The 23,265-nt window shown below is 55.8% G+C and overlaps 6 protein-coding genes across 6 annotated transcripts; 3 read left to right on the plus strand and 3 right to left on the minus strand.

The window, feature by feature from the left end:
* Positions 1–2,541: 2,541 nt before the first annotated feature.
* MAM_05613 (beta-1,3-glucanosyltransferase) lies at positions 2,542–4,294 on the plus strand (the record flags this gene model as incomplete). Its single annotated transcript, XM_040824411.1, has 3 exons — positions 2,542–2,625; positions 2,727–3,558; positions 3,648–4,294. The coding sequence occupies 3 exons, from the start codon at positions 2,542–2,544 to the stop codon at positions 4,292–4,294; spliced, it is 1,563 nt and encodes a 520-aa protein (XP_040677736.1).
* Positions 4,295–7,564: 3,270 nt separating this feature from the next.
* On the minus strand, positions 7,565–8,401 carry MAM_05614 (NAD(P)-binding domain protein; the record flags this gene model as incomplete). The annotated part of the gene is made up of 1 exon (XM_040824412.1): positions 7,565–8,401. One exon carries the CDS (start codon positions 8,399–8,401, stop codon positions 7,565–7,567), a length of 837 nt encoding a protein of 278 aa, XP_040677737.1.
* Positions 8,402–9,199: 798 nt separating this feature from the next.
* On the plus strand, positions 9,200–10,131 carry MAM_05615 (Thiopurine S-methyltransferase; the record flags this gene model as incomplete). Its single annotated transcript, XM_040824413.1, has 2 exons — positions 9,200–9,673; positions 9,784–10,131. The coding sequence occupies 2 exons, from the start codon at positions 9,200–9,202 to the stop codon at positions 10,129–10,131; spliced, it is 822 nt and encodes a 273-aa protein (XP_040677738.1).
* Positions 10,132–10,307: 176 nt separating this feature from the next.
* MAM_05616 (OTU domain-containing protein 6B) lies at positions 10,308–11,255 on the minus strand (the record flags this gene model as incomplete). The annotated part of the gene is made up of 1 exon (XM_040824414.1): positions 10,308–11,255. One exon carries the CDS (start codon positions 11,253–11,255, stop codon positions 10,308–10,310), a length of 948 nt encoding a protein of 315 aa, XP_040677739.1.
* Positions 11,256–11,822: 567 nt separating this feature from the next.
* Positions 11,823–15,843, minus strand: MAM_05617 (uncharacterized protein; the record flags this gene model as incomplete). Its single annotated transcript, XM_040824415.1, has 2 exons — positions 11,823–12,871; positions 12,933–15,843. The coding sequence occupies 2 exons, from the start codon at positions 15,841–15,843 to the stop codon at positions 11,823–11,825; spliced, it is 3,960 nt and encodes a 1,319-aa protein (XP_040677740.1).
* Positions 15,844–21,657: 5,814 nt separating this feature from the next.
* Positions 21,658–22,470, plus strand: MAM_05618 (haloacid dehalogenase, type II; the record flags this gene model as incomplete). The annotated part of the gene is made up of 1 exon (XM_040824416.1): positions 21,658–22,470. One exon carries the CDS (start codon positions 21,658–21,660, stop codon positions 22,468–22,470), a length of 813 nt encoding a protein of 270 aa, XP_040677741.1.
* Positions 22,471–23,265: the final 795 nt, after the last annotated feature.

Raw genomic sequence — 23,265 nt, forward strand, 5'->3', positions numbered from 1 at the left:
CCAACAGGACCGCAACAGGAGATGGCTCAGTAGAAAAAAAACCCCAAGTTGAGACGTTCTCAGGAGATCCTCCAATGACAATGGCTATCGTGAGAGCCTGAGTCGGCACTGGCAAGGCGAAGATGGGCATGCTAAAGGTGAGACATTCTGTTAGCGGAAAAGTTTTGAATACTAGATGTGTTGTTGCTTCTTCTCTAGCCCCGAGTCCTGCTTCCGCCTTGGAGCTAGGCCCGATAGAAAGTAAATCTCCCTACATGCGTACACAATGAACAGGCCAAGCAATCACAACATCATTTACTGGGTTGGACCTGGGTCCTTTATACAATAGCGGTAATGTTCTCTGTACCTTTTTTTTCCTTCCCTCTCCATGGACTTGGATGGCCGGTTGATGCATCACTCGTTGAGAAACTTGTCAAGTCAGCGACACGTTGTCTCACTGTTTGCGGTAGTCACAGCAACATGCGAGTCTTTGATGATGAGGGCGACTATTTGATACCAGATGCGCATATCTACGTAGTCTGGATCAGCATATTTTGTGGCTTGTCTATTCCGACAGAAACGCTGCGAACAGTAGCGTCGGATTCGTGTGTTGAGCACTTGAGATCTGATGTCGACTCCTGCGATTAATTCCACATTGCCGTGGTCGGCCGTCCCAAAGCCAGTTATGTTTCGACATGACGTCTGTGTCTTGCGGATCAGAAAATCCTGGACTTTTTGCTTCTTGCTAGCCTGCAGCGGGGAGTTGGGCACCTAGAATGAATTGACAAGTTGCTACCAGTATTCCCAAGGTTTCGGAAAGCCATCATGACTTGACGATGACGGGAAAGGGAGACATGTAGGATGCGATTTGCAGGTCAGAAGAAAGATTCGTGGCGGAATCGCTCCACTGATAATGGCCTTGTGGATGCAGCTGTCGTAGAAGAAGACGACGTTGGACGTTTGTCTTGAAGCAGCTATTGTGGCTGGATCGAGGTGAGGATGCAGCGTGATGGGTGATGGGTGATGGGTGATGGGTGATGGGATGAGAGTCCCGTCGACGTGCCGAGTGCCGCAGGTGTGGATTCGTCAAGCCACTCTTGGCAAAAGACAGAAAGGGAAAAGGCCTGACCGTGCCTGGCATGAAGAGTTGTGCTATTCGCGCGCCACTAAGCTGCATTTAGCTTAGTGGCCCGCTTGCAGCGCCTCCCCCACCCCCCCCTAAAATCCTCACACACACCCACATGGTCAAGGCTTCATTCATGTCACGAAAACCAATTTGTGGTTGATTAGAATCGATTGTTTTTTTCCCCGCCAATTCTCAACAATACAAGCAAGAACTAACGCCAATTCAAAGTGTCTTAATCAATGCGTGCGCGCTCACAGACCGTCAGCTGCTCGGCTGCCGCCGCCGCAGCGCTGCCTAGGCTCCGAATGGGTCATTGTAGTTGACAATTTAGCGGTATTGTTAGTGTTAAAAAGTGAGCTGCCAGGGCGGGCAGGCCCCTGTTGCCCAATTTCACTGGTGTTAGGTGCTAGCTTTAGCGAGGCTGCTGCGTTGACCTGCCAGTCACGGGGGCGTGGAGCAGGAACCCTTCTTTTGCACGGACTTGCCAGCCATCAATGTGTCCCCAGCAGACCAATGTGCGAAGAGTCGAGGACCTGACTGCGTGCCAGATGTACGGGCCACGATTCCAAACGCTCCGCAATTGTCACTGCAGCTGCGACCTACGAGTCATAACTGCACACGCAGCCAAACGTGCCGCATGTTCTGTTGACAAGAAATTTATAACCACAGGGTTATATAATTGCGTTGTAGTAAGTCAAGCGGGGCGAAAAGAAACTTGGCCAAGAGCCGCTCCACTGAAGCACCTTGAGCTCGGGCTGGCGTGGAAAGGTGGGACTGCCCTCCGGTCAGCACCCCTCAGTCCATACACCCAAGTCAGCAAACGACGCCCCGGCCCCTGTCAAGGGCAATTTCTGCCGGCCAAGCAAGCCCCTTGAATGTTCACTAATGAGTTAACTCTTCAGTCTTCACCCCGTCCCAGGGGAACGGCTCACGTTTGGCGTTTGGCCGTTGAAGGGGTCGACGACGGCTGCTGCTGCCGTGCCGCGCAATCCGGCATCCCGACTGTCGCCCGCACTGGCCCACGTGTGCGTACTCCGTATACTCCGTACCCGGGTATTTATGCGTCGAGGCTGTGCACCGCGAGGGTTGCTCCTGCCTTCCCCTTTTCTCCTTGAAATCTCGTGACTTCCGGGCGCCTGTCCTCTGAGCCTCTCTCTCTCTTCGACGTTCGTCATCACTCTGCCGTCGTCGCCCTCGTCGTCTTCTGACACCCTTTGTTTCGCCTGATCTGTGAGAGTTTTTCTCTCAGTTCGCTCGCTTTTTTCGGGAGACGATTTTTTTTTTTTTTGGTGGTGCAACAAGGAGTCGAGTCGTCGCAATCGTTCCCGTCTCACGTCACGTCCCGTCGGCTACGCATACACAGATTCTTTTCAGCCTTGATCTCACTTCCATCCCAACTTTGCTTCGTCCTCATCGACTTTCGCCCCAGCTTCAGCATGATCACCTCACGTCTCTCATTATCGTTTTTGGCTCTGGCGGGCGGTGCGCTCGGCGCCGACCTGCCATCCATCCTGATGAAGGTACGACGCAGAGCAAGTCCCAAACACGGCACCATGTAGCACAAGACAACTCAAGTAGACATGATTGACTGACGTGGCACCCCTCCCTTCCGGTGATGCAGGGCTCCAAACTTTTCTATCCCAATGGAACTCAATTCTTCTTCCAGGGTGTTGCGTACCAGCAGCAGACTGGCGCTGCCGGGTCGACACCGACTAATTCGAGCTACCTTGATCCTTTGGCTGACACCAAGCGCTGCGAAGCCGATGTCCGCAATCTGGTTCAGCTCAGGACCAACGTGATCCGAGTGTACGCAATTGACCCTACCAAGGACCATTCAAGCTGCATGAAGACCTTGAATGACAACGGCATCTATGTCATCGCAGACTTGGGCGAGCCCAGTCTTTCCATCAACCGCGATGATCCCGCCTGGGACACCGCGCTCTTTACTCGCTATAAGCAAGTCGTTGACGAGTTGGCCAAGTACTCCAATACGATTGGCTTCCTGGCTGGCAACGAGGTCAGCAATCAGAACAACAACACTGGCGCATCTGCATACGTCAAGGCGGCCGTCCGTGATACCAAGGCGTACATCAAGTCGAAGAAGTACCGCTGGATGGGTGTAGGCTACGCTGCCAACGACGATAAGCCTATCCGTGACCAGATTGCCAGCTTTTTCAACTGCGGTCCCCGGGAAGATTCGATTGACTTCTTTGGATACAATATTTACTCGTGGTGTGGCAACAGCAACTTTGAGGCGTCCGGATACAACCGTCTCATTGAGTTTTTCAACGGTTACTCGGTCCCTACGTTCTTTGCCGAATATGGCTGTAACTTGCCGAATGGCGGCGCGGACCGCACATTTGAAGAAACGCCCGCTTTGTATGAGAAGAACATGACTGAAGTCATTAGCGGGGGTATTGTCTATGAGTACTTCCAGGAGACCAACGACTATGGTACGTTCTTTTCCTTTTCCTTTTTGCTTTTTTTTTCCTTTGCTTCAGCCGGACTAGAGCTTCAACGCAACTAACTTGGAGCTGTCTAGGTCTGGTCGAACTCGGCAGTGGCGGCTCCGTATCCAAGATGAAGGACTTTGCCGCTCTCCAGAACAAAATGAGCAAAGTCAACCCCCAGGGCGTCAAGATGGACTCGTACAACCCGACAGCCACGGCCAAGGCTTGTCCTGCCGTCGACTCAACCTGGCGAGCCAGCTCGACGCTTCCCCCCACCCCCAACGACGAGGCCTGTGAATGCATGTTCAAAGCGTCTTCTTGTGTTCCTGCAAGCAGCCTCAAGCCTGACGACTTCGGTGACATCTTTGGTTTCGTCTGCGGCACGGACACGTCAATCTGTGCTGGCATTGACGGAAACACCACGACCGGAAAGTATGGCCCGTACAGCATGTGCTCCAGCCGCCAGAAACTTGCCTACGTGCTGGATGCGTACTACAAGAAGAACAAGAATGCTGCCGGGTCGTGCGACTTCAAGGGCCAGGCTACGACTCAGAGCGCGCGTGGTTCTCAGTCCGACTGTGCCAAGCTGGCTCCCTCAAACGGCGCGAACCCTACCTCGAGCGGAAACAGCAGTGACAGCTTTGCCGTGATGACAGCGTCGCCGACCCGAGTGGGAAATTCTGCCGTCGGGCTCTACTTGGTTGTGGCTTTGTTTGGAGTGGGCATGGTGGCCTGGTAGGAAACTGTTTGGCATGCGCAGTGTAGTATAATATTCGTGTTGCGGAGTTGCAGAAACCTGCAGGGTGGGCGTCGTTGCCAATTTTGGCGGATGTCCTTGTCCTTGAGCTTGTATAAGTGAATATAGAGTGAGACATTGTAACATTGTCCCTGTTTCGCCGACCGTCTGTGCAGGACTGAACCACGTCGGTCAGCCATGGAACAGTGTGGTGTTTCAATCAGTCGCTCAAGCCTGGGAACGTAAAGTTGGTGGCATTTGGCAAGGCGCATCACATACGGAGTATCGGCGTCGAATGAATTGTTTTTTTCTTGTTTCCTCTTGTAGCCCGACGGCCTCGCCGCCAGTCCAGCGAGACTTTTCCGCCAGTGAGTTGGTGATCCTACCAAGGGGTCCCGGTGACGGGGGCCACGATCAGGCCAACATGACACGTTGTGGGGACCGAGTGTGACGGTGACACCGATCAAGGGGGCGGATGGTGGCACGTTTGTTGATAATAACATGCTCCATCTGCTAACGTTATTACTTGGCGTGTACTCTGTATGTAGGCTGGGGCATGACATGCTAGTATACGATAATTCGACAGGATCACGGAGTATACTCCGTAGGGCGCGTCACGAACAATGCCGACCGGGATGGCAGAAATGCGCAATGTCGACAGCCTGGGCGTTGCTACTGCTGATAGACCGCCGTTCCATCGTCATGTCATGAATGGTCACGGTCATGGTCATGGTCCGTGGATCAAACCCTAGAGGACATGGCTAGTGATAGCGGCCGAGTCGCAGCATGCATGTCCATGTCCATCCATTTCCATGCTTGCCGTGGTTGTGCGTGCAGGGGAGGCAGTTATGAATAGAACCGAACGAAAAAGGAGCCCCTGACATGGCGGATGCACAAGATGCCCGTGGTGAAACCGCGCTGCGCTGCGCGGTGACGGACGTGGCTGCGTTGTCGCGGGCGGTTCGACTCGACGGCACGCAGCTGCACTTCTCGCACTTGGCACTTTGTCGGCGGGCGAGAGATGGATGATGGATGGACTGGTTGGCGCCGGCTAGCTTTGGTTGTTGCTGGCGGCGCCTTTTTTTTTTTTTTTTTTTCAACGTTGCGCGGATGGTGGTGCATGTGCCTGGCTGGGTACGGAGCCGAGTACATGTACGGAGCGCACGCAAGAGAGAGAGAGCATCGCATCAACGATTCATTCACCAGCTCGGCCCCGCATGTGCACACCGTCGCCGCTTGCCAGTCAATGGTCATTGGCTGCAGACGTCCCTGTCTGGTTCGTCAATGTGCCCACCCTTCTGTCGGTCATTGACTCGCGGCCGGCGGGGGAGCCAAATTCAAAAATGCGTAGGGAGTACGGAGTACCAGCTTCCTGTACGGAGCAAGTACTGCCTAGGCAGGTACCTAGCTAGGTACTTAAGTAGGTGCTACTTCGGGCAAGGAACTTGGTCCGTAGCGGCTCGTTCCCTCTCTCCTCCGACCGAGAAGCCTTCCACCTCCCCAGGCCGAGGTTCTTCCCAAATCCGACCTCGACAGCTTCGTATCGCAGATACCGCCAGACGGCCGCACAGGTCGACGCTCACTTTGTTTCGCCTTTCCGCCTCCTCTCCTGCTCTGCTCTGCTCTGCTCTGCTCTGCCCTGCTCCTGCTCCTCCTCTGATTTCTGAGCTGTTCCTGAACCCGTCAGCCGTTGATGATTTGTTCCCCCGCAAACGTCTGCCATCTGAGACCCCTCTGCGACAACCGCAACCCCGATTTGTCGGGGTTTCCCCGACTCGACACCATTTCGGTTACTAAACCTCGGCCATCGTTCCTTCCGCATCTGGCGTCCCATCTCCATCTCCATCCGAGACTGCATGCACTACGACCGCATCTTGCATCTCATCTCTCCCCGTACTCTTTGGGGGCCTCGCTCGATACAGAGACCAAAAAAAAAAAGAACCAACCCCGTGCAAAACCCGACTCGGCGAAAAGTCGCATCGCCTTTGGCTTCATATCCCCACGCTGCCCACTCCGTACGAGCCCCTCTATTCAATCTCGCAAGGGAACAACGACGACAACTATCTTTCCTTTTCTTTTCTTTTCCCTCCCTTTCCTTCTTCCTTTCTTCTTCTTCTTTTGCGGCGCAAAACAACAAAAGCCACATGCTCTTTTTGCCGAGCCGAGAATGAACGCCCCGATTTCGTCTCCCAGCGCCGCTGGCTGCTCGGCCCCCTCGTCGACGCAGCAGTCCCCGACCAGCACCCAGCCCTCGCAGTCTGTTCCCAGAATCCCCCCCGTCGAAATAAAAGCGCCTTCCACCGAGGCCTTTCTCAAGGATGTCAACCTTGTTGCTGAGGCTGCCAAGCGAGCCCAACTGGCCTGCCTGGCGCGCGATTTCGAAGACTGCGGTCTCTGAGCGCTCACACGCCCTGCGGTCCAATGTGTCTCTCTCTCTTCTCTCACTTATATAGTTATTCCATCTACACACAGCCGGCGGCAAGCAGGGGACCTTGCCGTGACGGGGCCTTGTTCGCCACGACTCCACGCTGTGCCCGTACCGTTCTCATCACTCTGCATTTAGTTTTTTTTTTCTTTTTCTCGGTCCTCATCACGTCAGCGGTTTCATCCGGTAGACTTGATGCATCAGCGGGGGAGTCTATCGTCTTTTGGTTTCTTTGACGGCGCGTGATATGCCTGTGCGACAATTCGTCGTCGTTCTGTTTTGCTTCTTGTCTCGGTGGCGCAACAGGGGGGAGGAGGCGCGGGGGAGCATCATCACTACACGCTACACGGGGAACAAGGTCGGGCTTCGGCCTTTTCCGTTTGCTACTTTGGAGGAAATGTTTTCTGCGGCCACTGCTTTTCTTTGGTGGAGGGAGCCGCCTTTGCGGATATGCAGCCTCGTCTTGTCCGTCTTCAAGCAGGAATGATAGATACCCCTTGGAGGAGAGAGCTAGTACGATGTGTAATAAGACAAGGCGAGGTTGACACATGGCTATACCACCTCGTTTCCGTGTTTTCCGTCCCTCGATGCTCGGCAGTAACGTTTGATACAAGTCTCTCCGGGCACAAGCCTTGGAGAAGACACACTCTGGTTGGTAATGCCAGTTTCTAGATCTTGGCCATCAACGATGCGCCCCCGTCTACTCTAATCAAGGCGCCGTTCAGATATGACCTACGCGCGACTTGTTTTAGTCTCCACAAGACAGCAAACTCGATCCATGGACAGGGTGCTGAAACCCACGAAAACCACCGACGACGGGGGGCAGAAGAGCAAAAAGGCGTCCCAACTCACCCGGCTTTGCTGGCCAAAAAGACAGCGGAGCCAGCGACGTCCTCGTCGCGGCCGATCCTCCCGAGGGGGATGTTCTCCGTGAGCACGCCCTCGGCCGCATCCAGCGTCGCCTTCATCATCTTGGTCCTGAAGGGACCGCAGGCCAGCACGTTGCTCGTGACGTTGCGGAAGCCCAAGTCCCGGGCAATGTGCCTCGACAGGTGGTGCAGGCCGGCCTTGCTGGCCGCGTAGGCAAAGTTGGCGAGGGTGGGCACGCGCAGGCCGTCGATGCTGCCGATGTGGATGACGCGGGCGGGATCGTCGGCGGTGCCGGCCCTCTCGAGCAGCGGGAGGCACAGCTGCGTCAGGGTGAAGGCGCGCTGGAGGTTGAGCGTCAGGAGCTTGGTCCACGCCGCGTCGGGGTGCGTGTCCAGCTCGGCGCCCCAGGTGGCCCCGGCGTTGTTGACGAGGACGTGCAGCCCGGCGGGCTCGAGGCCGGCGAGCGACGCCGCGAGGGACTCGCACTCGTCGAGGTGCTGGAGGTTGGCGGGCAGCGCGTGGATCGAGCCCGAGAGGCGGGCGAGCGGCTGGAGGGACGTGACGGCCGCGTGGCAGGCGGCTGCGTCGCGGCCGGTGATGTAGACTTTTGCGCCGTTGGTGATGAAGCCTGTCGCTATCATGCGGCCGATGCCTTTGGCGCCTTTTGGGGGGGGAGGAGACGTGGTGTTAGCGGGGGGGGTTTTGGATCGAGGTGGAGGGACGGACCGCCGGTGACGAGGACGACTTTGCCCTGGGTGGTGGTGATGGGTCAGCGGGTGGTTTTCTTTGGTGTCTTTTCTTTCTGCCTGTTCCATTTTGGGGGCGGAGGGGTTACCTGGACTCCAAAGAGAGTGCTGACATCCATGGTGCTGGTTGGGCGGCCCTGTGGGTGTCACGATGGAGGATGGATCAGTGTGGTGTTGGAGGCAGGTGGTTAGCCATTGTTGGATGGATGCTCGGCGCCGAGTTCGACTGAAGCTTGGGCATGAGGTCGAGATGCCGAGGCACAGCGTTGCGATGTGGAAGCGGGGCCGGCGAGGGCTGGCGTAGGGTTAGGGTTGGGCACTCCACGCAGGCCAGCCCGCACAGTGCAGGCTGCATGAACCGCTCCTCGACACGGCGGCGATGATTCCGCGGTGCGGCAGCAAAGCCTCGCGCGCAGGCTTCTCGCATCGACGCCTCGTCGCTCCCGCCGCAAACGGCATCCCTGCCAACCAACGTCGACCGCCGACAATCGCCTCACCTCGACGCCCGTTCCCAGACCGAAACCAAAACCTTCACTTGCGCCTGGCGTCTCTGCACCGCAACAAGGTTCATTCATTGCCCGACGTCGTCCCAGATCCGCTGCCCGCCCCTCCCTCGGCCCGGCCTGCACCATCCCGCCCAATGAAATGCCCCTCCGTTCGTCGGCCACCCGAACCATCGCGAGCCTGCAGTCTCCCTCTTCACTCTACCCTCTTCCCCGTTTCCTTGTCTTCTTCTCTCCCCAGCTTCGCTTCTCCCTCTTGTCTCGCCATTCCTCTTTCGCGTTCTTCTCTGCGGCCGCTCGGCCCCGCCCCGTCAGTCAATCCACTCCCACCCATCGATAACTCCTCCGCCAACCCATCGCAACCATGGCCACCGCCGCCGAGCCCCCCGGCAGCCTGAGCCAAAGCTTGGAGAACCTCGCCTTCGCCGCCCGTTCATACAAGCAAGGCATCCGGCCCTGGGACCAGGACGGCCCCTCCGACGCCCTGGAGGAGCTCCTCCTCACACGACACGATCTCGTGCCCCCAGCCCAGACCCGAGACCTGCAGGGAAATCCGATCCGTCCAACGGCCCTCGTGCCGGGCTGCGGACGCGGCCACGACGTCCTCCTGCTCAGCAAGTTCTGGTACGACGTCGTGGGGCTAGACGTCAGCCCGGACGCTCTGCGCATGGCCGAGGAGAACAGCCGCGAGGCGGAGCGGACCGCACGGCTTCAGCCCGGGCGAGGCTCGGAAACGGGCACCATCAAGTGGCTCCAAGGCGACTTCTTCTCCCCAGACGTGCTGGGCGGCCTGGGAGCCGGCGGCTCGGGCAAGTTCGACCTGATATACGACTACATGGTGAGCACTTGTCGCGCGGCCTCGGCGGCGAACCAACGCCCGAGCGGCGCCCTTCAGCGCGCGCGCCTGCAACGAACGAGTCCGCGGCTGACGGCGAGTGCGACGCGTAGTTCCTGTGCATCCTGCCCCCCGAAGCGCGCCCCAAATGGGCCAGACGCATGTCCCAACTCCTCCAGCCCGCAGGCCACCTCGTGTGTCTCGAGTGCCCGTCTGGAAAGGCGCTCTCCGAGGGCGGCCCCCCCTGGGGCGTGCGGCCCGAGACGTACGAGGCGCTGCTGGGCGCCCCCGGCAAGGACATCTCGTACGACGCCGACGGGAGCCCCGTGGTCGCGACGGCCGCCAAGCCGGACGCCAACGCCCTGCACCGATCGGGCCTCATCAGGCCGGCCAAGACGCATCCCGCGGGCACCAACGCGGACGGCACCGTGTCGGACTTTATATCGGTCTGGAGCCGCTGACGTGGCGGGCACGGCATGGCACGGAGACGGTGGGAGGACGGTGGGTGGAAAAGAGCATGACGCACGCACGGGTTCGCGCACACCATAGAATTCTACATCAGAGAGCCGCTTTCGACCGGAAGATGCCACCACGTCCCTGCGCCCCCAGACGAGAGTGACCAGCCCAGGAGACGGCCTCACCCCCGCCTCAGGGAGTTGTAATGCTCGCCCAGCCCGTAGCCGTGGCGGTAGTACGCCAGCCACAAGACCTTGCCCGTCTGCGCGCCCTCCTCCTCGCCGATCCTCTCCGTCCTCCCGTGCTGCACCACCCGTATCTCGGCGCCGTACCGCCTCGCCAACGCCGTGAGCTCCAGCTGCCCCCCCCACTCGGCCGTGTCGCGCATCCTCGCCACGTAGCTCCCCAGGTCGCCCTCGACAAAGGGCGCAAAGTCGTCGGCGTGGGCGCCCATGAAGGCCGCCGCCGCCCGCCGCACCGTCCTGTGCTCGGGCTCGGCCGCGTCCGTACGGCCCGTCGGGATCCCATTCTGCGCCAGCTGGTCCGCCACCGCCGAGAACAGGCAGTGCCCGTCGGGCTCAATGTCCTTCTCCACGAGGCCCAGCGCCGCAAACTCCTCCTTCATGGACGCGCTCTCCATGGTCCGGTGGTCCGTCATGCCCGCCGCCTCCGACTCCGCCCGCCGAGCCGCCGTCTCCTGCTCTGCTGCTCGCCGCGCCAGCCGCTCCTTCTGCCGGCTCCGCTTCTTGCCCGGCTGCGGGAGAGCCTTGCCGATGCTCGGTTTCAGCTCGTCTGCCGCCGTGTCTGGGGCTTCGTCTTGTTCCGGTGCCGCCCGCTTTGCCCGCTCTGCCCGCCCCGGGCCGTAGAGGTGGGCGCGGTCGTCGTCGTCGTCGCCGTCGTCGTCGTGCTGCTTGGGCGTCACGTCCCGTGGCGTGTTGCTGCCCTCGAGGGTGGCAATTTCGCCCGCTTGCTTTTCCCGCAACTGCCGCTCCATGGCGGCGCACTCGTCGTTGACGCCCTTGCGCGTCTTCTTGGTCGCATTCTTCTTCTTGCTCGTGGTTCGGCCTTGGAGCTCCTTGACCTCACGCCGGTGGCGGGCCGTCATTTGGTCGAGAGACTCGCCTTCCATCTCGCGCGTCCCTCCCTATGTGGTCCGGCCGACAGTCATGACAAGCGGCGTATGTCCGCGCCTGTGTGTGACGTGCTTGGGGATGTCTAGGCAAGCGGCGGATGCTTGGCCAAGTCGAGGTTGACCGTCGAATCTGAGGTGGTAGGTCGCAACCTTTCGTGGCGGCGGGGAGGCAGCCGGCCATGTGGGGAACACGGGAACACATCTGACGCGTGACAACGCCAACTTGTGCTCCTCTTCTTGAGCGGCATTCGCTTCGTGCGCCGCTCTTCGCAGTGCCACCGGCATTTCCGGCTTCAACAGTCTCTTTTCACTTTATTGCGAATACACATCTGAAAATTATACTAGACTAAACGCCATGCATCATACAGGAACCTGCCAACGGGATCGATGCTGCTATGTGGAAGTGGCCACCGCATTCGTCTAAATACACTCACATACGCATACACACAAAAAAAAGGTGAGGCTCAAGGGTATCCCGTCATGGTGTAAAATTTGGGGCGTCTTGCGGCAAGCCTTGGATGCCGTTGACTGCAAAGTGGCATCGAGTTGGTCTTCCACGTGACTCTAAAATCCCTTGAAAGGGTCGTCACGAAGAAAGTAATCTTCCTCCTCAGAGCATCTTCCTCTGCTGTAGGCTTCCTCGTCTCTTCCTCTTCTGCACGGTTTGCTGCTGTCCCGCTGTCGGTTGCGGCTGTTCCTCCTCCGAATCTCCTTGCTTCGTCGTCTGGAGCTTTTACGATAATATTCACTCTGTTCATCGGGGTACTCGTTGTACTGAGAGTAGGCCAGTGGACTTATGAATGCTTCCATTCTAACAGTTCCAATGGCATCGAAAAAGTTACTAGGCCTAGATGATGCCTCGGATGTGCGCTGCGATGATGCTGTTTGACTCATGTTCCAAGTCGTGTTGGTAGACGCTTGGCTCGGATGCGCTTCAGATGACATCGTCGTATCAAGACTTTCATTTGCTGTACTCTGGCCAGAGTGCTGAGGTCCGCTACCGGCTCCTGCCGGTCCAGAAAACCCTCTAAATGATAACGGAGGCGCCACATGCCCTCCTGTGTTGCTTCGTTTTCGACCGTGAGTCCCGCTGGGGTGAACGCTTCGCTCTGAGAATCGAGGGATGAACGGCGGCTCTGCCGCTTCTCCAGACTGCTCTCGGCTGTGTCCCCCAAAGCCCGCTGATGAAGATCCATGGCCACAAAGTCCGGTAGCCTCGCTCATTCGAGACGATGGAGCACTCGGAATACTAGGTACAATGGGAACGCCAATCTTGGCGGCCGTTCTACCTTTGGCGAGCCTAATAGAGTCTCGTATGCCGCCTCGTTTATGTTTTGGCTGTGGTGCTTCAAAATCGGGCGGCGGCTGGTGCTGATGCTGCCGGTGCTCCTTCGTATTCAAATGAGGAGCCGAGATGATCTCGGGCACCGCTTGGGACGAATGAGCCAGGAATGACAGCGCCGTGAGCCAAAGATAATGCCTCTCGACTGATGACGCCGTAAATTTCAAGGCTCTTTGAGGTGTCAAAATCAAAATCGAGCGGTTGAAAACTGTGGGCATGACCTTGGGGGCTGGATTATCATCCTTGACATCCAGGACTGACTGGATTGTGACTGGTACTTTACTCTCAGCAACGCGTTGCTAGCTCCACAACACACGAGACTGTCAACTTACGTTTGCGGCCAGTCTTGCCTAACAAGGCGTTGCCTGACGAGGGTTGTTTGCTACTCCAGAGTATGGACCTTTCATAGGGTGCGAGCCAAACCCATCTCCTGTGCCGGTCGTTGCTGCTGTCGTCCTTGCCCGTGTTTTCAGGAACACTAAAGGACTTGCGTCGTCGAACATACTTCAGCATCCACTCACCCACCATGGTTTGGGCAATAGCGTCAACAACACTTATCGTGTGAGAAGAACTAGCGTCTGTTGTAGGCCCGGTGTTGTTAGTGTTGTCCGTGTTGATAGACAGGCCATGCCGATGTTTGCGATAGCTGGAGAGGATCTTGTCATGTCGACTGCGTGGAGTAGTTATATCGTTCTGAGGCAGAGGTGGCAAGCCAGGGCTTTCCGGTGCCTCGGTTGATGGAGACAATGGCGGCGGCGATCTACTTCCGTGCTTACGGTATCGATGAGCTCTCGGTAAGGCAGCAGCAGAGCGAACTTTGCGGATGCTGTGCGACTGATAAGACGAACGGCTACTACTACCTCTACGGTGCCACATTTCTCCCCTCGTGGGACTTTCATGGCCCTCGCTCGGCGAATAGAGACCAATTTGTGACCTTCGCGAGCTTGCACGGTTAGGTATAGGAAACGGAGGATGCTTGCCATCGGGATGACTGGGACTTCTGGAGCGACTTTTCTGTGTAGCGATCCCGCTCTGAATGATGGCTGCCTTCCGTATTGTGCTGGTACGATTCAGTGAACTCGATGTTGGTGCATGCAGTGGCTTTTCAGGAGCTCGACTCAACAACTTCTTGTGAAGTCCCTTGGAGCGATTCTCCTTGTCCGCAAGGTCGATGGAGCCGTGTACTTCGGTACCGACAGGCTTCACTTGACTTCTAATCAACGGTCTGACCCTGTGCTGTTCAGATGCTGTGGTTGCGGCTCCAATAGATCCTCGCTTTGTCGACCTAGTCGAATTTGACGGTGGTTTAGGTGCAGACAAAGCAGTTCGAAATTCCGCGTCACTGCCATCTAGATCACCGAATTCGTCACCTTCCTCAGAACTAGCGGTATCAAAGCCAGCAAAAATGCTGCTAACACGGTTGCTATGTCTAGTGGTTCCTCTTTGAAATGGCGCTTGGCTGTCGTCATGTAAACTCAGAGAGCTGTCTCGGAGCTTCTCGTCGTCTCCTCGAGAAGTGACAGGAGACGATGCCAAGTCAGCCTGGTCATGACTATTTGTCAATCGCTTCGGGTTTCGTGGCGGGACCGGGGTGAAGTCATTGTCTGATTTTGTCTTTGAAGCGTTGGGCGAAATTGGACACGATGATATGGACGAGGGCTGCAGATGCGCTGGCAAAAGGGCCAGTCTTTTATCGACTTGGATGCCTTCAGTCTGCATAGAAGCATCGCTAGTTGGAAGCATGGATGAAAGATTTACTTGGCATCCAAAATGCTTGAAGTGCTGCGGCAGGCGAGGCTCTTGCGGAGTAGTTGGCCGGCTCGTCGGGGGCTGGATGTTGATAGTGGGAATACGCAACGGGGGCGGAGAGGGCGCCCTTTTCGAAGGTAAGGAAGCGCCTACATCGGGAGCCTCTGGTGCTTCTTCTGTCTGTGTTGAGGATGTGACCAACACAGGAACCTTTTCCGAGGTTTGAAGCTCAATAAACGGTGTCTGCGGTGTTTTAGGCGGGCTGAGCGGCATCTCCATGGTCTGAGCAGCTGCGGAGATCATTTTGTTGTCATAGTTTGGAGGCCCGATACTTAGCGGCTGAACGACCTGCACCCTCTTCTTGCGCTGGTTCGCCTCAACTTCTGTATCTGCCCGACTAGGTGTGTCATGTTCTGACTTCTTAGGAAGCTGACAGGCGGCAACTGGAGTCGCTGATCTGAATCGAAGAGCTGAGGGTGAAGGGGGTGGAGAATACTGTATGCCGGTGTCCATGTAAGATACCCTCGGTGCTGTTGTCTGAGGAGCCTGTGATTCCATCTCTTCATCCACGCCTTCCAATGCTTCAAGGACAGCTGGGTTCATGAAAAGCCTGCCCCGAGCCACACTTGCCGGGCGCCTCAAGCTTTCAATGCTCTGGTTTCTGAAGTGAAATCTTTCAGTCACACTATCACGACTGAAAGTTCGTATGTGTTTTGGGCTTGTTTGCATGGACAAGGCGCTCTCACGTCCATCAGCATCTGTCTGGTCGTCATCAAAGTTCAGTTCATCAGCTAGCGAATTGCCGGGATACGGTATTGGACCACTTATCGGAGAGTGTCGAATGCTGTTGGTCATACTCATTGTCCTAACGCTGACAGCGTCATTCTCTTTCTCACTTTCTTCCGCGTCGCTCTCGTGGTCATGAAGAGCACTATATGGAGTTCCGTCCACGGTACTAGGTTGAAAGGCGGCAATTTCATCGATGACCATCTTCAGACGACTCTCCGCAATATGTAGCTTTCGCTCATACTTTCGGCGTTCATCCTCCCAGCCATCTTTTTCCTGTGCCCAGAGCTCATGAACTCGCTGAGAGTCATCTTCTTGGCTGCGAATCTTCCTTTGCGCCCAGTCCAGCCTCTTTTTTGTCTCGGAAATAGAATCAACGGCCGCGTCTCGTTCTTGAGCGAGTTCTACAAGCGCGGATGACGACCCGCCCTCGAGAAGCGAAAGTTGTCGTTTCAAAGACCGACTCTCCTTTGAGGAGGAAGTAAAACTCTCTTGTAGTTGTTCATGTTCTTCCTTGACCGAGTGCAGGGCATTCTCTAGGTTCTCGATTTGCTTCGTCTTCTCATCTTGATCCCTTCTCAACGCCAGAATCTCCGAGACTAGGTTCGCATGGAGTGTTGGGGTAAATCTCCGAGGATCTAGAATGCTAATGGTCTCATCATTTGTTACGTCTCTGGATAATCTCTTGTTCGTGCGATCTGATGCCATGCTGGTTGGTGAAGAGCCTCTTGTCGGAGACGTCACTGTTCGTCGAGAGGATCGCTTCGATCTTGTTGAAGGCGTTGGGGAGTAGTTCGGCTTTGGTTTTGTCGATGATGTAGACGTCTCCAGCTCTTGGGTCCCACACTCATCATATGTTTCCCACTCCGTCATCTCAATATGATTTTCGGGGTTGTGGGTGGGCAGTCGTCGAAGAACGTCACCCACAGCTCTTGACAAATCGGTCTACGCATCAGACAACGCGATCCAACGCGTAACTAGCAGGCAAGATTTCCAGGACAGGAAAATATAAATGTGACACAGCACTTGCTCTTGCATAAAGATGCAGCCGGCTCGGCGGTTGGCAACTGACTATGAAGCAACGGCCCATTCAGCAACAGCATCTACGAGGCGATACCTCTGTGAGACTTTCGGTGCATTAGCCTCGAGCAAAAGAAAAATAAAGGGCAGCGCCCGAAACAAAGCCGCAGTTGCCGATGCAACACCTGTACTCAAGTGATACAGCACAGTTTTTCCAAGGAGTGCCACTCACAGTAGCTGATCGCAAAACTCTGGCAAATTGGACACCATGTGAAAAACCCGTTGGGTTAGCATGTGAGCTACATGCGACCGAATCATCATCAGTACCAGTTAGCCATCATTGGAATCAGGCATATTCAAGGAAATCGTAGTAATCCTAGTAACACCCACCTGACAGACTCACCAAGACACTGCCAAATATTGCAGGCCAAACACCATGCATGCCTCGGCGGCCCGTAGTTCAATCACGACAAGCTACCAGAGGATTTTCAATGGCAACTAAATTGCCGCTTCGCTCGGATATGGTGATGTCCTAGCTGAGAGATCGTTCGAGTGGGCGTAGTGTTCGGTTGCACACAACAAGACAAGCTGTCATTGAAGTTGTCTCCGAGGGACAGCAGCAGCCGGAACAAGTGCAAGTAGATCGGTGATGAAGATAGTACTGTAGCACGGATACCTATGAAAGTCCAGGGGGGGGAAGTCCCAAAGGAGATCTATGGAAGCTTCCTCAGTTGGGGATAATTTAAAATGACGTATTAGTATCGAAAGTTGCTGCTCCCCCGGGCCATCGCATTAGGGGTGTTAGAACTCGTCGACAAATAAGTGTCCAGTCGATCCACGGCGTGATGGTTTATTGAAACAAAGCGGCGTCAGTCGTCATGGCCAAGGCCAAAAAATGAATAGGCGATGGGAAAGCAGTCACTCCGCACAGAGTGGCGAATGTTTAAGAAATCTCGCATCGACAGTCCACGTCTAGCTGGAAAGTAGCCAACGGCGAAGAGACAACGAGGTCCCGCAGGATTGATCAAGCTGGAGTGAGATGCTGGCCTATTATGTATCCACCTTTGACTTGCCGAGATGTAGGACTCATGTGGCCAAGTCGGTGACCCGGGAAATTATTTGTCGAAACAGGGTGGCCAAAGCAAGTTTCGACGATGCCAGGTATTCGGAGCCTCTGAGGCGAGCCAAGGGCCAAGGCCCAAGACACGACGACAAAGGGGCCGCACGTTTGTTGGCTTACAAAAAGCAGTCCCGCAGCCCAATGAGTCTCAAAAGCTTCTCCATGCGTTCATAATTCAGAAACGAAGAAAACAACAGCTTGCGGCGCCAGTACGGAGTAGAAGTGAAAGGCTCTCCGCAATTGTTTTCCCGTACCCTGGCTCGGTCATGGTCAATCTCCTAGGGTCCCATTTAACTACTCGAGTGGACTTGGCCTCATGTCTGCTAGTTATCGTGACCAGGGACTCCCTGTCGTCTGCGGTCACAAATCGCCGTCGTGGTCCAAGAGGTGAAGCCGGTCAGAGCAGCCTGTCGGGTGGCATCCGCAGGGGACGATGGGACGTGAGCCGGCAGGCATCAGGGTGGCGTGAAAGCGCGCGCGGATGGAGGCATTGGAGCCTGGAGTGCAGGCTACTCCGTATTCCGTACTCCATGCTCCGTAGCATGTCTTGTGTGTCATGACAGCATCGGGCCACGAGGGACGGGGTCTGTTGTGGTTGTGGAAGAATTCTGCATGTCTGTTGGCCCGGGGCACTGCAAATTGATTCCGAAGAAGGAGCAGCGCACCGTCGCCTGCCGCCTGCTGCCAACTGCGTGGCGGCGGCACTTGCCCGTTGCCCATCACTGATCATTGCATCACTCGATGCAACTTGTTGCTCGCCAACCAACCAACCTTGGAGGACTGCTCCGGAATGCTCCGTCGACCTCTATCGCGATCCAACCACGACGGACTCGAATTTGGCCAGCCAGATCCTTCGGCTGCGAAGATTTCTCCACATCGGTCGAGGACGCTCCGGGCGTGCAAGTCGGCAGAGCTTCCTTCGCCCACGACCCTTGAACCGTCAAAATCGCTGCGAATTCGGGCTCCGCCCTCCTCCCCAGGTTGGCGTTTTGTTGTTCCCTCAATTCCTGGAGCGACAAGCGAAATGCAACTCTCAGACGCACAACAGCAATGCTACATGCTCACTTCTCATGCGCGTTCATCGCCGAGCTAGACCACGGGTCCACTGAGAATGCCCTCTCGACGCCCGCCCGTTATCGCGACTTGGGACTGGGCAACCTGGCTGCCAGGGTCATTGGATCGCCAGCTAATACAATGGTGTCCGTACACTAAGGCACCATCCATGTCGGACAGAGTCATGATCGCTACGGAGTACGTGACCCGTGTTCCCGGTTCTCATCATGATGCCGCTGCAAACATGTGCAAAAAATCGCACCAGCATGCCGAGTACAAATGCAAAGAAAATGTACTTTCGCCTTGCGGAAGTACTAGAGCAATCTGGTGGCAAGCCGTATCGATGTCATGGAATCATACTCACAGAGGCTTGCACAATCTTTGCTGCCGACTTTGCGAGCCTACCGACGCTCGTCCAACTGAGTACTCCGTACTCCGTACAAACGCCATCAATTCCAGCTGAAGGCCCAACCGCTGCATGCATGCATGCCTGGCTTGCTGTTGCTCGGAGCTGCACGAGCAACCACGTACGGAGTGGACTTTTTGAGCCTCAACCGATTTAGCAACAGCGCAACGCCAAGTTCTTTGTCCTATAAAGATCAACAAGCTTTGATTCTGTTCTGGTTACATTTTGTTTCAACTCATGTGGAAATTGCAAGGGGGTTCGTTCCTCTTCAGCATCGCCTTGGGTTCGTGCAAATGTCACAAGCAGGCTCTACCGTCACGTCCCAGGACAGGAACCTTGTGACAGATGCCAGATTGACCGTAATTTCTTTTTCTTGTTTGTTCCCTTCGGCCAGAGTGGCCGTCACGGGCCGTCCTCATTCTCGGAGGACGGGACCTTGAAACCCCTGGTCAGGGGCGAACTTTGTTTTCATACTCTGTCCTCATTACGAAGAAGTTACCATGAACGACAGCAGATGCCTGTGTTTCTGATGCCGTCCTGTCCTACGCATCGGATGCAGCACAAGTTGGCGCCAAAAAAAAAATCAAGAGGTCAAAGCTGAGTGCTAATGCAAGCCACCCTGGGGACATGGAAAAGCTCTCAACGTCAATATAATTGCGACCACTGCATATCTAACCCAGTTCGAAAGATGGCGCACAAGTTGCATGTGTCTCTAGCCTCTCTTGCCTAATCTGTTGGGGCAAACCGCTCAGGGCCCTACAATACTGAATACTAGTTGACGAATTATCACAACCACCTCCGTCGTGGCGGGCGACGGTCTATTTACAGCACCGACCAGTCACGTTATCACGCGAGGGAAACTTTAGCCTTTCTTGGTTCAAAGCACTGACGGGATCTTCCATGCCCGGGCCGTCCACGCGCCGGCGAGCCGCTCCGCCTTGACGAAGATCTTTTAGACACGATGCTTGGTAAAAGAAGGGGAGTGCAAGTGGAGAGGGTAGGGAGTTTCTTCCAAGGGGCCACTTGTCATTAATTACAGTTCAGAACTTGTACTATGGATGACAGAGAAGAACTCAACGTACGCCAGCCTTGGATCACTGACCAACACTACGATCGGTATTAACAACTAACGAGTAGTATTACCAACGGAATAGTACGGAGTACTAGTTACGAGCCATGGCACTAAGACATGCTGGTCATTTTGTAGCTTTAGATGCGAAGTAGGGGAAGTAGTTATACGGTACTAGTTAGTCAATGCCCAACATTGTCAGATCACTACCCTCGTAGGGGGTCTTGTGCCACGTTGCAACTGCCAGGCGAGTACGGAGTAGCACGATGTTAGGGAGAGAACAGGCCGTGGCCAGCTTCTTGCAACAGGGCTTATCCTCATCCCTTGTACTACTGCTACCTCCATGCTGCTTTTGTTGTTTCACAACTGCGGCGTTATGCGGGGGATGTTCCTGCAGGGTATTAAATCACCTCACATGTATCGGTATTGTCAGCTGTTATTGGGAACGAGCACATTACAGCATACGTACTACTACTGTGCCTTGGTCTCGTTTCAGAAATACATTCAAAATGCAGTTCCATAGTCGCGAGTCCGTGCCCAAAAACGATAGCCGCAGGTTCGTGATTGATGACATGTCTACTTGTCTCCCGGCCGCGTTGAGATCACCGGGAAGCAGGAGGTCATCTTCAGACGATGGGATGGAACTGCAATTCTCGTACGTACACCCAGCTTGCGTTTCGGCGAGGCCAGGAGCCAGTATGTACACGGTAGCAGGTGTTGTATCTGCGCAAAGGAATGTTGGCCGTGTGTTCCGGAGAGCGCGGTCCGGGAAGAATCATGTCACAGGCCGGCCATCCTGATCCTCAGTGCTCACGTTCATGAATGGCGGCCACGCGGTAGGACGTGTACCGAATTCTCGGGACGTACGGAGTATTGCCGCGCCCAAACAAGCCCCGAGACGCACGCTCCCGCCCTTGCGTTGACCGCATCATCAAACTTGCATATGCAAGTCTGCCGTGGGAGAAGCACGACGTGGCAAAGCCCAGCACAACATCCAATCTCGACCCGAAAAGATCGCGAGCCGGTGTCTCTGCGCTCCCTGCCGGAGACTCAATCAATGTTGTCTGGGTTTGGTCTGGTCTGCCGGCGTCTCTGATGGTAATGGTACCTTGTTGCGAGGCCTTAAGGAACGGTTCGTTGCCCCAACATTCACTGCTGCAGACGGAGAACGACTTCTCCTCGTGGTCTATGAGCAGCCTCGAGCTTTCACAATCAAGACGCGCGACTAGCAGAGATTGTGAGACGGTGTTCCGCCAGCAGACCAACCGTTGAGGCAGAGACGTGAAGAGGACTGGGGAGAAGATATTCGACATGTGTGCGTAGAGACGGAAAGGAAACCACTGTCAGAGGGAAATCATCGGGGACGAAGTATGGTTTTCGGTCCATGCCAGTGCCACCAGGTCTTTCCCGAGAAACATATTCCCAACCGTACAAGGCGGCGCGCAGCATCGGTCAGTCATTTGCACGACCAAGTTCGACGTGGCTGCTGCACTACCCTATACCAAGCTCGTGCAAAAGGACCACCCAAACAGCCGCGGGATGAACACAGTCGAGCATTGTTTCTCCCTCTTGAATAAGCCAGCGCTCGGTACGAACAACCGAGGAAAATCAAAAGGAAAGAAAACAGTGCACGGTATAGGAAGGCGTGGACTGGCTGCCCGCCCATCATGTGATCTTCCACTCCAACCGGCGCAAAGTCCCAACCTCGACGGTGGAATCAAGAATTAAGAATCAACCCATCTCTCGGCGCGTCTGCGTCTGCGTCACAGACAGAGCGAACTTTGCAGACCGCACAGAAGAAGCTACCGCAGACACAGCCCGCAGGGCACCGACCGCACCGGCAACCCACGCACAATGTCGTCCGCCGCGACAGTGCCGCCCCTCACCTCCATCAAGGCGCTCGCGTTCGACGTCTTCGGCACAACGGTAGACTGGCGCTCCTCAGTCACGGAGGAGCTGACACTCCGCGCGTACCGCAAACGCTCCGCCAGCCCGTCGCCAGCCCTCAAAGACCGCCTGGACGGCCTAGACGAAGACGACTGGGGCCGCTTCGCGCAAGCCTGGCGCGAGGCGTATATCCAGTTCGTAAAGTCCTTCGACCCCGAGCGGGACGCATGGAAGTCCATCGACGAGCACCACCGGGACAGCCTCGTCGAGCTCCTCGAGGCCTGGGGCCTCCAGGGGCTGTTTACAGATGCGGAAATAGACTCGCTCAGCCTGGTGTGGCACCGCCTCGTTCCCTGGCCCGATGCGGTGGACGGGCTGGCCAGGCTGCGAGACAGCGGGAAACTCGTGCTGGCAACGCTGTCAAACGGAAACACGGGCCTGGTGAGGGACTTGAACGACTTCGGGGGCCTGGGCTTCCACCGGCTGTTTTGCGCCGAGACGTTTCGCGCTTACAAGCCACGCCCGGAGACATATCTCGGCGCGGCGAGGGAGATGGGTCTGGAGCCGGAGCAGGTTGCCATGGTTGCTTGCCATATGGGCGACTTGAAGGCCGCCAAGGCGTGCGGTCTGAAGACGATATACGTTGAGAGGCCGGGGGAAGAGGCGTGGGACAAGGAGGGCGACGAGTTCAGGGCGGCGAGGAACTGGGTGGATCTGTGGATTGGCGAGGAACACGCGGGCTTTGTCACCATGGCGGACAGGCTCCTGGATGTCTTGTGAGAATACTATCGTCATGTATCGTCGTGAAAGAACGGGCCACAACGTGGCGGTAATCCAGCCCGAGGACGTAGTTGTGAAGCTGGGGGCGACCCTTCTCGTCGCAGCCCTACAAAAGAGATCAGAGAACCTTGCTCAGCTGCATTCTTGGCTGCGCCTCTTGTGTGTTTCTCGCGTGTTTTGATGCTGATTTCGGTGTTTCTCGTGTGATTGTGCACGTGCGCTCGCCGTACGTGCAAGTCATAGGAGTCCAAGGATGAATACCGTAACATATTAACCAACCAATTCAATTGCCGCATTGTTTGAAACAACTTTGCTATTTCAGTTTGACAAGACGCAACAAGTGACCGGGTGAATATTGCTGCACATTCAATTCCAAAGCTGGCAAGCACAAGTCCCAACCACAAGCCGTCATTGACCAACTCCGCTGGCCAGAAAACAATATATGATATCCTAGCCCTTGTCGCGATGATGTCTAGGAAAGCAGCGCCGAGATATTTTGCATTTGTCGTCTAGATGCCGATTGGGATATGTAAGAACTTGTGTCCAAGAACCACCTGGTGGGCCGTCCACCCGTTATATCGCAAGCATACCTGGATACAGAAAGTCTACACCGAAGCGCAAGACATGGATGGATGCACAGCATTGACTCTTCACTTTGATCGCCTGTGCACACTTTCTGGTAACTAAGCAGAAGACGAGCACGTCTCTCTTTTGGCAAATAATATTCAATGGTTCCAAGGAATGGTCAAACCAGTTGACAGGGATAGCACCGATATTGGACTGAAAAATCATCAA

Source organism: Metarhizium album, assembly GCF_000804445.1.
Source record: "Metarhizium album ARSEF 1941 chromosome Unknown scaffold_14, whole genome shotgun sequence".
In the NCBI taxonomy this organism is placed as follows: Eukaryota; Fungi; Ascomycota; class Sordariomycetes; order Hypocreales; family Clavicipitaceae; genus Metarhizium; species Metarhizium album.